The sequence below is a fragment of the Strix uralensis genome, chromosome 21 (assembly GCF_047716275.1).
Source record: "Strix uralensis isolate ZFMK-TIS-50842 chromosome 21, bStrUra1, whole genome shotgun sequence".
NCBI lineage: Eukaryota > Metazoa > Chordata > Aves > Strigiformes > Strigidae > Strix > Strix uralensis.
This window is the reverse complement of record NC_133992.1, coordinates 8,500,789-8,515,853: the sequence shown is the minus strand read 5'-3', so window position 1 is coordinate 8,515,853 and position 15,065 is coordinate 8,500,789. Positions and strand designations below refer to the sequence as shown.

The 15,065-nt window shown below is 50.6% G+C and overlaps 2 protein-coding genes across 2 annotated transcripts; both read right to left on the bottom strand.

Moving 5' to 3' along the window:
* GTF3C5 (general transcription factor IIIC subunit 5) lies at positions 1-7,416 on the bottom strand. The gene is made up of 11 exons (XM_074891319.1): positions 7,267-7,416; positions 6,665-6,887; positions 6,228-6,426; positions 4,993-5,188; positions 4,521-4,625; positions 3,886-4,000; positions 3,131-3,211; positions 2,534-2,631; positions 1,789-1,871; positions 1,343-1,485; positions 1-660 (listed from the first exon to the last, which is right to left on the bottom strand). Exons 1-11 carry the CDS (start codon positions 7,414-7,416, stop codon positions 503-505), a joined length of 1,551 nt encoding a protein of 516 aa, XP_074747420.1. The 3' UTR covers positions 1-502.
* Positions 7,417-8,096: 680 nt separating this feature from the next.
* Positions 8,097-14,985, bottom strand: CEL (carboxyl ester lipase). Its single transcript, XM_074891317.1, has 11 exons — positions 14,432-14,985; positions 13,780-13,930; positions 13,216-13,338; positions 12,430-12,627; positions 12,199-12,329; positions 11,704-11,811; positions 11,363-11,480; positions 10,309-10,495; positions 9,560-9,763; positions 8,860-9,057; positions 8,097-8,362 (listed from the first exon to the last, which is right to left on the bottom strand). The coding sequence occupies exons 1-11, from the start codon at positions 14,495-14,497 to the stop codon at positions 8,152-8,154; spliced, it is 1,695 nt and encodes a 564-aa protein (XP_074747418.1). The 5' UTR covers positions 14,498-14,985; the 3' UTR covers positions 8,097-8,151.
* Positions 14,986-15,065: the final 80 nt, after the last annotated feature.

Here is a 15,065-nt window from a genome sequence, read left to right as displayed (position 1 = left end):
TGGTTTTTCCTGCTGGCTTTATTTCCAAGATGGCCAGCGAGGCTTGATGCTGAAGTCACAGCACAGTATTTTCATTCCCCTTAGACAAGCAGAAGGGCAGCACCTGCCCGAGGGACTCCAGCAGCATCGAGAGCTTCCCCCAGCACCGCCTCGGGCACCTTTGCCCTGCCCTACACGGCCACCAACCCGGCCAAGGTGCACTTCCCACCATGGAGAGATCTGGGAAGGCAGCTTCTCCTCTTCTCAGGTGTGCTGCCAGCGGGTTTAGATCCTGGGAGTTTGCCGAGCTTGCTTGAGGGCTTATTAGCCAGCAGTTATGACAACAACAGGCAACGGCTCCCTAACATCAGGAACGATGGCCATCAGCAGTGCAGACAGGTCATCAGCATCTTAGTGCAAGTTCTGCTTTCCCACACCCTGGGCATGGTGGCTGAACCCTCAGCACTCAGGGAACAGGAGCAGAGACGATTCTGTCCTACAGCAGCCAGGCTGCTCACTGAGTTCACACATAGTCCAGAATTTCTGTCTCCATTTCATTTTCACTCCCATCAGAAGGCTTGAAGTCCTCTTCCTCCTCCTCCTCATCATCCTCATCCTCTCCAGACTCATACGCCAGCTGCTCTTTGCCATCTTCACTGCTTGTTGTATTTGAGAATAGAGCTTAATTGGGAAGAAAGACAGACACTGTGATGCCTCTCTCAGTGAAACCTGGGGGCATTTGCAGTGGAGTTCATAAAACGCGAGAGGCAGGCAGAAGCCGGAGGGGCACAGCTAATGTTGCCCATCTTAATAGAATCTGATCAAGCCCAGAGCAATCTGTCTTCATACTCCAGGAACGCTACAGCAGATCTGCAGTGCTGTGCTTCCTCTCCTACCTGATTCTGACCTAATTCACTGGGATACTGCTTTGACCCAGCACCACACAAAAATAATTTCTTCACTTCTTGTTCAATTAATAACATTAATAAAAAGGAAAATGCCACCAACAGATACATCAGTAAGAGTAAGATCTTGATGATCACTGTACAAAAACATTTAAAACCCGAAGGCTGTGATAGTGGGAAGATGAAACAGAAAACCTTTGCTCCCAGTCTTTCCCAATCCCAACCCATGTTCACGCTGCAGGACAACAGCCTCAGCTCAGACTGTAATGAGCTGGAACACAAAGAACACCAGGTGGAGCACGAAGGAGGCGGCAAATACGGGAACGCTGCTGCCCCAGCGCTGGCTGCAACATCCTTATTCAGCCCACAACCTCTCAACACCCTCAGGAAGGCAGTAATACGCTGCAGCAGTAGGCAGTGAGGCAGTAATACACTTTGATGTTCAGAAGTACCCTTACCAGGTCTTGTGGATCTGATGATCTGCTTTATCATCAGGGACATGGTATCTCGCAGATCATCACTAGTCTTTGGAAGGCACCACCCATCCCGCTCTGTGCATTCTGACTCTGTGCCGTCATTCCGACGGATGATTTTCTGTAGGCTAAAAAGCAGCAAAAGGAAAGGAAATGTTAACCTTCTACATTCAGATGTAGGCTTCTTCAAGCGAGACAGACTGTGGCTTACTTCCATTTTACTTCACTGAGTTGGAATAGCATATTTGGTTATTCAGGTAATTGTCATATTGGAAAGGAAGTTCATGTGTGAGAAGCCTGTTCTATTTTTACTCAGAAGCTAAATACCTCTTAAGTTTCTGGTCAAGGAGAGAGAGAGGAATGGACTGGATATAAACAAAAGGCTTTGAAATCTAGCTCTAACAGAAGACTCAGCTGCCAGTGTGCAGTACCTTTCCACATTCAAATCACAGAGCTGGTAGAACATCTGCCGATAAGGGGGTAAGGCTCCTTCTCGGAAAATGTAGATGGATTCCTAAGAGGAGGAAAGAAGGAAAGGATTAATGCACATTTTATGGTGTAACAGGACAACTGGCATAACTGAAAAGTACTGCCAATGGACTGATTCAAGAATAAGGCACTTCCAACACAAATCAGTTCCAAGGCATAGGTCTGCATATGGTAAAAGATAAAGCTGAATGAGGAATGCAGCAAAATTTCACTGCAGCCATAGTTGTGCAGAGAACACACTTCATCTCTTCAAACTGCAGCTGTCTGCAGCCTCTTACTGCGTAACAGTGGATCACAGGTTTCATTCTAGCAAAAAGGGAAGAATAAAAGACTCCTGTTTAAATATTTATTTTGCCTTGCTGGATCTTGCAGGACAACCTGATAAACACATGGTGATTTTTTTTGCACTTCACCGCCCATAACATTCCAGTTTTATCAACTGAAACAAAATGCTCATCACATCTAAGACCGGGGCTGACAGTACCAATCCCATCTTGCAGCACGTAAGAAACACATTCAGTGCACAGCCGGTGGAGTTCTGTAGTGCCGTGTACAACAAGCAGCTTCCCAGGTAAACCCGAGGACATCAGCTCACTCACAACTGTCCCCGTAAGGACTGACAGAATGGGAAACACCCCTTTTTCACTAAGCTATTTCAAGATTCTTGTCACAGAGAGTAATGCTTACCTTCAGTTTATACCTGCTGGAGGCCGGTTTTTTTGCACCGGATGCACCAGACGTACCAAGCCCCTGTTTCAGATCGTGTACACTGACTGTATGACTTACTGACAGACAAAAAAAAGAGAGTCCTAATTAGGGACATCTTTCACTCCGTGGCTTTGTACTGTCACTTCTCTTTGTTGATTCAACTTTGCTGTGCAGCAAAACCCAGACCAACCCAGCAACTGAGCATGTGCTGCTCATTCTTCAGAGACGTTACTGGACAGTTATGGGAAAGGTGGTGAGCTTGGCGGGTTTTCCGCAGCAAATATGTTCATAATTTTAACATTTTCTACTCTCCCTTGACAAAGAAAAGAGAACAACTCTCCCCTTACTCTGCACCACCACTAAAGTGAATGCTGAATTCCCAGAACTCCTGTCTGCTAATAGATACTGTGGCTCAGCCAGACACACATCCAAGACTCTCACACCATATTATAACCAGAAATAAAGCCCCAGTTTTGGCTCAGCTAGAACACAGAGATACCCTTCACCACCTGTGACTAGGATGGGGTAAACAAAGAAACAGAAGAGCCAGACAGCCCTTCTGCTGGCACAGCATACCTTGCTTCTTGACAGTGATGGGCAGACTGTAGTTATACGTGCTGCGTTTTGCTTTCACGGGCATATCATTAGGGGCGTAACCTAGAGGTGAAAAAAGAAAACCAATAATGAACTGAGGGCAAGCACCCTGCAGAGTATCCCTAGCTCAGTAACAGAAGTGCTGGACTGGTGTGTGAATGGCTGATCCTTGGGGTACGGTGACTTCAGCAAGGTGGGGAGAGGAGAAGTATCAGATCAACAAAACCCTTTCACTTGGAAAGAGGGAGATGTGATCTGATGGTAATGACTGGATGCCAGCTGTCAGGGACCTACCAGATGACCTCAGAAAGTCCTTGTCCTCAACAAAATCAGAGCAGGGGAACCCTGCGTCCCAAGGTCTGAGACCTGGCATCCTGGACAAGATGTTGAGGTCCTTGAGGAATAGCTACTGTGTAAGCAATGGAATGTACTGCTCAGTGCCTCCCCTGAGAGGGAAGATGGTGTGCTGCATCTACCTGGGCTTTGAACAGGAGGAAAGTCAGCCCACTGTCCACTGAGTCTGGAATGTGCCAAATGAGGAAAGACATATTGCATACAATTAAATAAAGTATTAAAGGACTTTACAGAAGAACTACGGTAAGCAGTGAGCTCAAAAGGTGTCACCTTCATCAGAGCAGAAATATGGCAAAAGTGTTTGAAAAACAAGTAAAAAGAAAAGTACTACCAAGATTAACCAGAAAGCAGAGAGAGCTTCTCTGTGGGTTGGGCCCTTTTACCATATTTCATTCCACAGCGAATTCGGAAATCCAGCACTTGATAAATCTTTGCTTCAGGGTGTTTTCTGGGGTCATACCCAAACCTAACCCACAAGCTTCTCCAAGGACCTGTTAACTGCATAAACACACATGGGGGAAGATGGTTAAAAAAAACAGTAGCATTGCAGAGCTTCTTATAGAATTCTAGTATTTCCCCTCATTGCCCAGAGATTATTTCTTTTACCAGCTCTTCCTTCATCTGCCACACCAGTATTTATATACTGAAATTGGGGCAATCAATGCGTCAAAGCACAAATATTTGTGTGCTTTTACAAACTAACTTGCAAGATCACAATGAAGTGTTTGTCTGGAAAAATTCTGCTACTGTTGCCAGATGAACAGTCAATTTGAGTGTCTGACTGAACTGCAAAGCTGATTAGAACCAATGGAGCAAACAGGTATCGAATCCTCCATGGATTTAACTTCTGTTCAAAAGCAAGGGGTTCCTTCCCTCTTTCTCTTTACATAACATTAACCTCAGGGACTTAGTGGTAGGACCTAAGACACGGTAAAGGACCAGGAACACCCAGCTGATGCTCCCCTGCTTTGCCTCCTAAGAGCCTCAGACAGGCACGAGGGCAGATGTACAGACTTACCATGTAATAGGCCAAATACGGCAACAGAAGTTTCAGCTTGTCTGGGTGGACACTGATATTGGCTTTTACTGCATTCCGAGACCAGACAGGACGGACTTCAAAGAGCTAAAATAATACAGAAACAACCATGGAACAGTGGGAAGTGGCTTACCAATGGCAGTTGAGCTTTCCAAGTGGACTTTCTTCTGTATTGGGGCTTTTGGCCCATAGTATGAGCTATCAGAACAGTAATGTAAGAACTAGTGGCACAAAAAAGGAACTTACTGTGAGTTGGCTGCAAACACAGACCCAAATCTTGACTTGCATCATTGAACTGAACACAACAGTGTCAGTGGCATCTACTGACACTTGCTGTATCAGTCAGTTACAATCACCAAGAACTTTTGGAGAAGTCAGAGAAAATGGCTGCACGCAGATTTTTCCTACACAGCATGCTGCAGTATAGTGCTCAGCTCAGGAGTAAGGCACGTACCTTTCTCAGCTCTTCCTCCACCTTTTTATCCACAGGATTGGTGCACATTTTCTTCCAGGTCTGTACAGCAGCATCCAAAGGTTTAGTTGGGATTTCTTCATCATCAAAGTTCACAAAGATAGCGTTGTGCGGGCGACGGGCCCTGCTGAGGCCAATCAGGTTCTCACCAGACACCTGGGGATTGTTGTATCCCTCCCTAAGAAACAGGGAAAGGATCGGGTTTGCTTTCTGCCTGTGGCATGTATGGATTTGGGCCTTCACAGGAACAGACAAAAATGGAAATTTGTGCTCGATTTCAGAACAGAAGGGACTCAGCCACGTGAGCAGTGGGTTGGTTTAACTTCGGCCCCATCTCCTTATCACATACTGGTAACAATAATGAAGACTCTTGTGACACCACTGAGAAAATTTAAATTTAAAAAAAAAAAAAACCTGCAAAACTACATCCAGCTGCACAATGACCCCTGTACTATCAGGCAGAAAACCCTCGGGCAGTTGGCTACTAAGCGGTACAAAATGCATTTGCAGCACAAAAGGCTTCACCCTCTGCATTTGCTCTCCTGTAGTTACTGCAGCTCAGCAGGGTACAGGGACAAGGCAAGATGGAAATGCAGTTGAGATAATATTTTTTTTTCAAGTGCCGATGAAGGCCTACAGTGAGAAAATGAAAGATGTTTCCTGTGGGAGATCTCACAGATTGTTCTTCTGGCAAAACCAGCCGGGGGCCAGGAGGGAACAGGGCCGGTGAGCGCGGCCACAGGAACATTTGGCATCACCTCCTGCGCCCTCTCCCCTCGGCTCCAGCCCACGGGAAGCAGGCAGACAGCCGGGCTCACTGCCCCCCGCGCTGCCTGCAGGGTGCTGGGGAGGCAGCCGTCTCCACCAGATCACCAGGTCCCCTCACCGGGCGAGTCCTCAAGCGGACTTTCGCTGAGGTTTCTGCTGCCAGGCAGCTTCTCAAGCATGCCGGCCCCTGTTGTGCCAAATCAAGAGGGATACAACAGAACAAGGTGGCAGCTTAAACAGGTGAAATAAATACATGAACAATGTATTTAGTGCTGCTTCAAGAGCAGAGATCCTATAACAACAGAGATTGGAATGGATTGGAGGCATCTTCAAGGGATGAAAAAGGAAAAGACTGTTAGAAGTATATATCAAATCAGCAAAATGTTTCACTACCTATCCATTCCAGAACCAACACAGCTATTTACTACACTGTGAGAACAGGCACTAACCGGTGTTGTATATCTGGCCGATAAAAATAGTCAACAGGAGTGTCCAGACGTGAGAAAATTGGTGGCGGGATGTAGAGAGGTAATTCTCTGTTGAAAAATTCTTCCTTCTCTGGTTTGAGCATTAGAACTTTGTCATACATGGAGGTTTGTTTGCCATCAGGACCAGAGTGCATTGCCAGGTACTGGAAATCAGACATTCCTGTGAGAAACAAAAGTTAAAATATTGTGAAGTTTGTTGTGAATATCACAGTATTTCTTGCAACACTCAGCTTTCAGGAGCAGGAGTCTGATAAGTTCATGCGAAGGGTTACACAGCAAGGAGGCTGTAACAACAGGACACTTGATTTACCTTCCAGCCTTGAATTGTCTATAGGGAAACACTTCCCCTTCCCCACAGATATGCTCGTCTTTAAGCCATGTGGACACAAAGCTATTACCTTGAAATCTGTAAACGGTAGTGACAGTCCCAAGAATTTCCATTTCGAACTGGACTTCTGGCTGGATTTGTTCTTCGGCGTCCAACTGCTTCTTCTTCTTGGTCCTCCTCTTCACCTTGAGCAGCACGGTGGAGGTGGGGAAGCGATTGGCACAGACGGGATGGCAGTAAGGGTCCTTGGGGCGGAAATACAGCTCCAGCCTTTTGGCAGGGTCCGCGTAGATCTGTCGGCAAGGGCGGGCACGGGCTCCGTCAGTCTCCCCTGGGCTCTGTTTGGCCCCACACCCTCAACCGCGGGCACCCGCCGTCTCCCCTCACAGAGCCTCAGGGACGTGAATCCCTGCTCCACCGCCACCACACCTGCGGGTCCCATCCTGCCCGACACCTCCCGCCTCCTCTCCCGTGGGCAGCAGCGGCCCAAGCGAGCGGCCTCACCCCAAACCCACGCGTGGAGCCTGCGTGGGGACACGCTGGGCCTGAACGGCCCCGACATGGCGGGTCCCACAGCGGGGGGCTCCCTGGGCCGGGGCTGGGCTCCCCGCCCCACAACCCCTCTGCTCCGGATACAGCCCCCCCCCCCCCAGCCCCCGGCGTCCCCCTCACCCGCGACACCCCCTGCTCTCCTCCCAGCGTCCGCAGCATGGCCCCGACGTCCCGCACCAGGCCCGGGTACTCCACGCACACCAGCCGCGGCGTTCGGGGCAGCTCCAGCACGGCCGAGCCCCGCTCCCCCCACTCCCTCCCCGCCGCCATCGCTCCCCCGCCCCGCTCCCTCTCGGCAAGCGCTTCCCCCGCCCCGGCCCCGCGGCCGCGGCACAAAGGTTCCGCCGCAGGACGGTTCCTACAGCGGCGGGGCCGGGCCCGGCGTGGGGGGGTCCGTGGGGTAGAGCGGGAGGAGGAAGAGGAGGAGGAGGAGGAGGCCGGTCGTCCTTCTCATCCAGCCCGGGCCCGGAGCTGGAGCTCCCCAGCATGGCCGGGCCTCTACCAAGCAGGGACTTGTCCCCCTAAACCAGTGTGGAAAAACCTCCCGTTTTGGGTTGATTTTGCCCTCGTTGAGCTTCTGAGCTGATTTCTGTGCACGTATGGCAACAGCTCACCGGTTGGTTTGCGTGCCTAAATTACAACTGTAATTATCTAAGAGCTGGTTTTTATTAGCGTGGATGTGGATGGTAACGCGGGGATATCCACAGGACAGGTCAGGCTTGGGCCTTCCTGCCAGGCTGGCAACGAGGAACAAAAACCCCAAGCCCAAACCCCGAGCTGGCAGAGCAGGCCGAGCCGCGGCCCTGTGCGTCAGCAGCTTCGCTGGGATGTTGTTGTGTTACGGGCCGGGGGAACACACTTTGCCCAGGGCCTGGATGTCACTTGCTGCCTGACCTTAACGTTAGGGAGAAAATCCTGACACGGCAAAGACACAGAGAAGCCGGAATCGCTCAGTTACAAGCAAGCCTTTAATGAATTTGGCCTCTCTTTAAAAGGTGTTTTTTCTTAGCTCCACAGCAGTTCCTCGGCCATGGAGATATTGGCAACCTGCGGCAGGCTCTGATAGACCGAGTTCCAGAAGTTCACGTACCGGGATCTCAGGTTCTGCTTCACGGAGTCCTTGTTTATCTTGTTGTTGATTTCCAGGTAGTAAGTGCTCTCGCTGCTGTAGGGCGGCCAGTTAACCGGCACCTCTGAATTCCCTTTGTTGGGATCACTGGGGAAAAAAGGAGACGTGGAAGTTCAGTTTTATCAGGGCAGCTTGTGGATGCAGCAAGGTTTGTGGTGTTCGGCAGAGACCCCGTCTGCTCAAGTGAGGCTTTAAGGGAGTGCCAAGAGAGAGTTTGACACTGGGAGAAACAATAGCAATTCTGCCTGCTAGGAGCGACTTGCCAACCTGCAGTCCCCCCCAGCATCGTCCCTGGCTGCACGCAGGGGCTTAACTCTTGTCTAAACGCCGGCATTCAGAAGCAAACCTCGTCATTAAGTTTAAGCAGTTTACAAGTTCTGAAAATGCTTTTGCTGTCCCCAGTTATTCTCTGGATGAGGAGGACTCAGCAAACTCCTCCACTGGGAGACACAGAGCCAGACTCACAACAGAAGCACAGACAGAGGACACCTCGCTTTTGGGAATTGCTCCTGAGAAGGTAATAGGCAAAAGCAGCAGGTTGAAGTGCTGCAGCAAGCCGCAAATGTGGAACTGGAATCACTCACCCTGTCCTGGCAAAGTTGGTCCAGTAAGCAATCATGGCACTTGAGACAGTCCTGTGCTTGGGCAGGTAGCCCAGGGGGGTGGCAAAGGGTTTTCCAAACACGTACTGCAGGTCATCAGCATGGTCTGCCCCCACCCAGCTTGGGTAGATGGGCATTCGGGATGGCTGGGAGAACAAGTAGCTGTATGTCTTGCCATTTCTGGGGAAATAAAATAGACTTGCTAAGCAGCTGCAAGTGGAGAGCAGAGAAAGGGGTGCAGGGTCATAACCATGCTCCAAATACCAGCTGAGCCAGAGATTCAACCTTGGAAGATGCTCACATGCATCTAAGAGGTGGTCTCAGGAGAAAACATCCTTCTATCCGGTAATTCTTAAGTCCCATTTCTGATTCTCACCCTAACCCTCATATCATCCAACTGCCATGTCTCATGGCATCATACATTGCTAGGATGAAGTTGGAAGTTTTTAGGAGGCAAAAAGTTGTTTTAATGGGAATGTAATACGAATTCCTAGCATGACTCCCATGCAGCATTAGAGAAATAGTGTTTGTACAAGCTATGTGTGAGCATGTACTCAGTACCAAAAAGCCTGCCTCCCTCAAGTTCAGCCCTCTTAACCCACTCCTCAGCCCCTTGTGCTGGAAACACAGCATTTCAGCCCCCAGGCAGGTGTTGGGCTCCTGCCAGGGCTGAGCTGCTCACCGGGCATTCTGCAGGTGCAGGTTCAGTGCCCACTGTGTGGGAACCAGGAAGATGTAGTCAGTAATCACATCCACCACTGTCTTCTTCATGGTCTCCTGATCCGGTTTCTCACCCCACACTTGCGTGTAGATATTGTATGTCGCATTGGCTCCACGCTCACCCCTGTCCACAGTAAGTCCTTTAAACAAATTATAGACCTCATCCCTGAAAAGACAAGTAGTATCAACTAATTACAGACCGGCAGCTTCAAGTGGGGCAGGGCTCCTGGAAATGGATCCCAGCTCCCGTTGATGTTCACATCCAACCCTGTAGTTAGCAACAGTTTAGTGGAGTAAAAGCCAGTGATTTCATTCCAGGTCTTAGACGGTGGGCAAGTGCTTCCCAGCTTTCTCAGCAGAAGAGCTTGGGGCCAAATTGGCCACAAACTCCTTCTGTCCACAAAGAGGAGTCTCACGGGGCGGGTGCCCAGCATGTCTGGCATGTACCTGCTCTGGACAGAGAGCATCAGGGCTGCCAAACCTATCGCTGGTGCTGAGTTCAGGAGCACCTTAAAGGTATATGGGGAGGCTTCCCCACTAGCTGGTCCTTTCTCTTGAAGGCTCTGGACTTGGCAACATATGCCCTAGGCACCCTGGCTTGGAGTGACATCCTGTTTTGAAGGTAGTGCCCTGTCCACTCAGGTCTAAGTCCTTGGAGTTTGAGGACTACATAAGGTTCCTCCTCTTACAGGTTTTAAGGGCATCACTTACGCAGTGATTTTCACAAGTGGGCGGTTGATAGCAGGTAAATCAATGCCAGCAAAGATGTGTCCATCCATGTTATTGATCCCGGCAATGTAGTCAATGTCAGCAGCATTGGCAAAGAGTTTCTCAGGCATGTCTGGGAGGAAGTCTCCATCGATGACAGGAGTGAGGGCGAGTGTGTGAACCAGGGGAGCTGCAGCAGAAGACAAAACCAGAGTCTGTAGGAGCTGAGAAAAAACAGATGTGTGGCCTGGCATACCCCATGGCTCAAGGAACTGTGGAAGCAATAGGCTGAGGTGAATGAGAGCTTGGGTGGTGACTCCAGCGTGACCACAGGATCATGTTCAGTAAATCTCATGCCTGTAGGTGGGGGAGAGGAACAAGAGATCTGCCAGCCGAGTACCAGCAGGTAACATCAACAATTCCTCTCCTCCTTCCCCCAGCCCCTGCCCAAAAAGCCCAGCCAAAGGTAGGGAAGAGCAGCCTTCTCCCCACCCCATCTGGCTGCACTCACTCATTGCCAGGCCAGCCGGCTCCGACCAGTGCAGCTGCACAGCGGTGCCTTGGCCACTCTGTACTGGGCAAGGCTAAGCGCTGGGGCTATTTATTAGGAGCATGAGGAGAGCAAGCAGGGAAAGAAATCCCCCCAGGCAGCAAAAGCAGAAGCATCCCCTACCTGGTGTGAGTCCCACACTCCACCCAGCGACTCAAATGAAAATAGCAGGGTTGTGGTCAATTATTTTTTTTTTGTTTGTAAGCTGTGTTCTGGAACTGCTCTTGCTGCTTTCACAAGACAGAAAGCCCAAAGGGTTGCTCTGGGGCCAAGGCATGGCCCCTGGGTAATTCCTCTGCCACTGCTGCCATTGCATGATGGACAGCGTTCATTCAGCACAATGTGCACCCGCCTGCAGAAATGGGACTGCAAGATCTGTCGTTGTTGTCCCCTTTCTGAAGGACACAAGCACTGCTTCAACAGTCCTGGCAATCGCCCCAGTGTCCCGCCAAAGGCATGGTGAGCCCTGAGTGGGTGGTGGACCACAGCTCGGGCCGGGGGACTTACAGGGCAGGTTGATCAGCTCCAGGTGGTAGGCCAGCGTCACAGCTTTGGGGTCGGAGATGCGCAGGCAGTGGGCCAAGGTGGTGGTGTTGTCTGTGGGGCAGCCCACATTTTGTGCAATCTGAAGGAGGAGAGAGAGAGGAATCTAGCATTACCTTCTGAAGCCAGGCTTCATTACTGACGTGATCGAGGCAGAAGAGTGGTTGGTTTTACTCTCAAAGCAGCGTGTTTCCAAAGCTCTGTTTGGCAGCATGGTGCCTGCTGAATCCCTTTCTAGTTATGCTCTTCTCTAGGGAATCACTTTTGTGGTTTTTCCATTCCCTCAGGCAGGACTTGCATGTTACCTTTTTAGCCCAGGCAAGAGGGTCCTTCTGGATGGCCCAGCTGCACAGACCGACGCCGCTCTGGCTGATGGCCCTCTTGAACAGGCCCTTGTTCTTTGGGGTCAACGTCTGGGGTGCAAAATAGAAACAAGAGAGTTTCAGGTACAAACTCCTGAAGAGAATGTCGCCTGCGAGCTCTTGCACTATTTCACAGTCTCAGTTAAAGTTAGAAGGTGATATGGTGAGAAGAGGAGCAGAGTAGGGGGACGTGACAAGTAAATACTATTTCACCAGAGGTCCCAAAAGTGAGGACAGGTGCCTGCAGAAGTGGGGCTGATTAAACTGAAGAAGGAGGAGCAGCTACAAAGTGAAGAGGCTGAGCATTGCTGTCCCCAGGCAGGAGAGGATGTTAATCAGGTGGCATGTGGAGGAAAGCAGTGGAGTGCCAAGGGGACCATCTCTCCTGTTTACAGAGAAGAGAAGTGGCTCTGGTGGGGTCCAACAAGGACAACACACCTGCAGGGAGACACTGACAGCACCTGCTGATTCCCCAAAGATGGTGATGTTTTCTGGGTCACCCCCAAAGGCCTTGATATTCCTCTTCACCCAGGCAATAGCCATGTGCTGGTCCTTCAGCCCGTAGTTCCCTGAGTGACAGAGAGGACCCACCATTGAGCGAGGGCACAGCAAAGCTGATGAGCTGGGGACCCATGACAGGGTCCCCTGGAGAGGGAGCAGCTCTGGTACCTGGCAAGTTTGCATCTCCAGTGCTCAGGAAGCCCAGGGGCCCCAGGCGATAGTTGATGGTCACCACGATCACGTTGCCCCGCACGGCGATCTCCTCACCATCATAGAGGTAGTTATTGAGGAAGTTGGCTCCCTGGCTCCCTCCTACAAGGAAGGCACCACCGTAGATCCAGACCATCACTGGCAGGTTGGTAGAGACTGGGAGATGAGGAAGAAAAGCAGCGTGAGCCACAACATAGCTAGAAGGTGCTTCCCATCCATCCCCATCCCCACTTGCTGAGCATCACTCCACCTGGGCGTGAACAGACATGATGCTTTGCATTTGCCTATGGCCAAGAAAGTCCACACTCTGCAGAGGAGGCTGAAACTCCCAACAGGCTGCAGCTGAGGGACATTGGTTGACATGGCTGCCACCTTTCCCTCTGAAAACCAGTGCTCTTGCAGTTGCCCACTACAGGAATGTAGCTGCTGAGAGATGCTCCAGAGGAGTTAGGGCACACAGAAGGTAGCTTTAGGTTAGATATAAGGAAGTTCTTTACTGTGAGGGTGGTGAGACACTGGCACAGGTTGCCCAGAGAAGCTGTGGCTGCCCCCTCCCTGGAAGGGTTCAAGGCCAGGTTGGACGGGACTTTGAGCAACCTGGGCTAGTGGAAGGTGTCCCTGCAGGGGGGTTGGAACTGGACGATCTTTAAGGTCCCTTCCAACCCAAACCATTCTATGTTTTTATGAATTTGTCCACAAAAGGCAACTGAGAATCTCCTCCCCAGGTCTCTGCCAAGCACATACTGTGTCTCTTCTTTTGAGGGATCCAGATGTTCAGATAGAGACAGTCCTCACTCCCACGGACATCAGTTTGTGTAAGTGTCATCTGCATGCAGCGATTTTTGAATTTTTTTGCCTCCAGTGTTCCTGAGAGGAGAGAAGGAAGACAGCAGGTCCTAGTTAGAGGCATCAACTCCATCCTTTAGTTGCAGGCTGTCTGTCCATCCATCCCCTCCTCTGTGAGCCCAGTGCAGAGGCATCAAAGCATCCCCCGCCACTGTGACCGGTCTGAGGAAGTGACAAAGTAGGACCCTTTCCCATGTGAACTAGCTCTAGACTGCAAAGGCATGGGGAAGGGAGATGCAGGTGCCATGCTTCAGATTTGTTTCTTCATGTGGTTGTTTGAGTTGCTTGGGAACACTCAGAAATAGACTCTCATACCCACCATGAGACTAAAGGTTTCTTCTTGGGACTAGATGAAAGTAGTAGATGAAAGCAGGCACCAACATCTTTGGCTCGTCAATAACGGACTAAAGAGAGAAGTGAAAATAAAACCCCAAACCAAAGCATTCAAAAGCTGGATCTTACCATCCCAGCCAGGATGAGGTTGGGGGTCTTCCAGAGTCTTTGGAGGGGCAGCAAAGGGGATCCCTCTGAAGATGTCGATGTAGTCTCCAAAGAGTCCCAGTTTTTTATTCTCACCTTCCACAAAACCGCCCTCAGTGTACACCACACCCAGCTACATGTGACACCATTGAAAAGAGAAAATCCATTGCACAGTTGTTCATGCCTCTGGCATGTTCCCACCTTGCCAGCACCCACCCCTCGCCCTGGCCGGTCCCCCCAGACAGACCCACTCGCAGCCCGCCTTCCCCAGCCGTCCCTTTGGAAAGCCCACAGGTGGCTGCCGCCGGTGATGTGCCCATGGTGATGTTCTGCAGGCCACCCTTTGGAGCAGGCAGGCAGCAGCAATTCCCCTGCAATCCCAAAGATAAAGAGCAGAAGGTGAAGACCTTCAGCCTCAAGATGTAAACCAGGCCACACCTGACACAAAACTGTGCAGGAACTTTTGGAAAAAAGTCGTTGAGAGACTTTGCCATGTTTAGGGCAGGAAAACACCCCACCTTGGCTGTCACGGTCTGCAGGGCCTTTTCCATGGGCTCAGACCAGACATAGAGGGAGTTTGCTCATTCAGGCAGGCAAAATGTCTGGCAACCATAAGAAGTGCTTTTGTACTTACAGTTGCAGCCCATGCTACCCCGAGGTAGGAGCACAAGGCAAAGCCCAGGATCTGCCAGTGAGCCATGGTGAGTGCACACCCGAGGGGTCAGTCCCAGGTGGAGGCTCATGTATATATAGGTAGGAGTGCAGCTGTGTGTCAATGCCATCACCCAGTCTTGGCTTTAAGGTAAACCAGGGGAGCCTCTACAGACTTGTCCTTCAGTAGGCTGAGGCCAAACCAGGGCTGAGGTAGACTCACGTCACTGTGTGAGAGCCCTGCAGATGTTGCTTTTGTGGGCTGGAGGCCAAACCTAAGGAAATATCTCAGTCTAACAAAACTCCAGAGAACATAAAAAATGCTGAAGCCTTGAGGAGCCTCACACAAGTACGGGAGGCTGAAATCATATTAAACCAGGCATTAGGGCCTGTTATCGGCCACTAATGAGAAAACTTGCACTCGTAACACACTGGGGAATGCACAAGGCTCAGAAAATGCCAGCAGACCTTGAACTTCTGTGACAGGGTGGTAACAGTCCAGCCAACAATGGCAGACTAATGGCCAGAGTGGCCAACCTCTCTGCCCCGCTGCCTGCTCCCTTCAGTCCCTGCTAACTGCTGGGGAAGCCAAAACAGAATTGAGAAGTGCATCAGCC

Excerpts from the sequence above, each read along its gene's own strand:
- GTF3C5 (XM_074891319.1), bottom strand. The coding sequence starts at position 7,416 with ATGGCGGCGGGGAGGGAGTGGGGGGAGCGGGGCTCGGCCGTGCTGGAG. Across the intron at positions 6,427-6,664 it reads TACCGTTTACAGATTTCAAG|GAATGTCTGATTTCCAGTAC; the intron begins GTAATAGCTTTG and ends TGTTTCTCACAG. Across the intron at positions 4,626-4,992 it reads TGGAGGAAGAGCTGAGAAAG|CTCTTTGAAGTCCGTCCTGT; the intron begins GTACGTGCCTTA and ends GTATTATTTTAG.
- CEL (XM_074891317.1), bottom strand. The coding sequence starts at position 14,497 with ATGGCTCACTGGCAGATCCTGGGCTTTGCCTTGTGCTCCTACCTCGGG. Across the intron at positions 12,628-13,215 it reads CCCTCAAAAGAAGAGACACA|TCTCTACCAACCTGCCAGTG; the intron begins GTATGTGCTTGG and ends CTCATCTCCCAG. Across the intron at positions 8,363-8,859 it reads ACCAACTTTGCCAGGACAGG|TGATCCCAACAAAGGGAATT; the intron begins GTGAGTGATTCC and ends TTTTTTCCCCAG.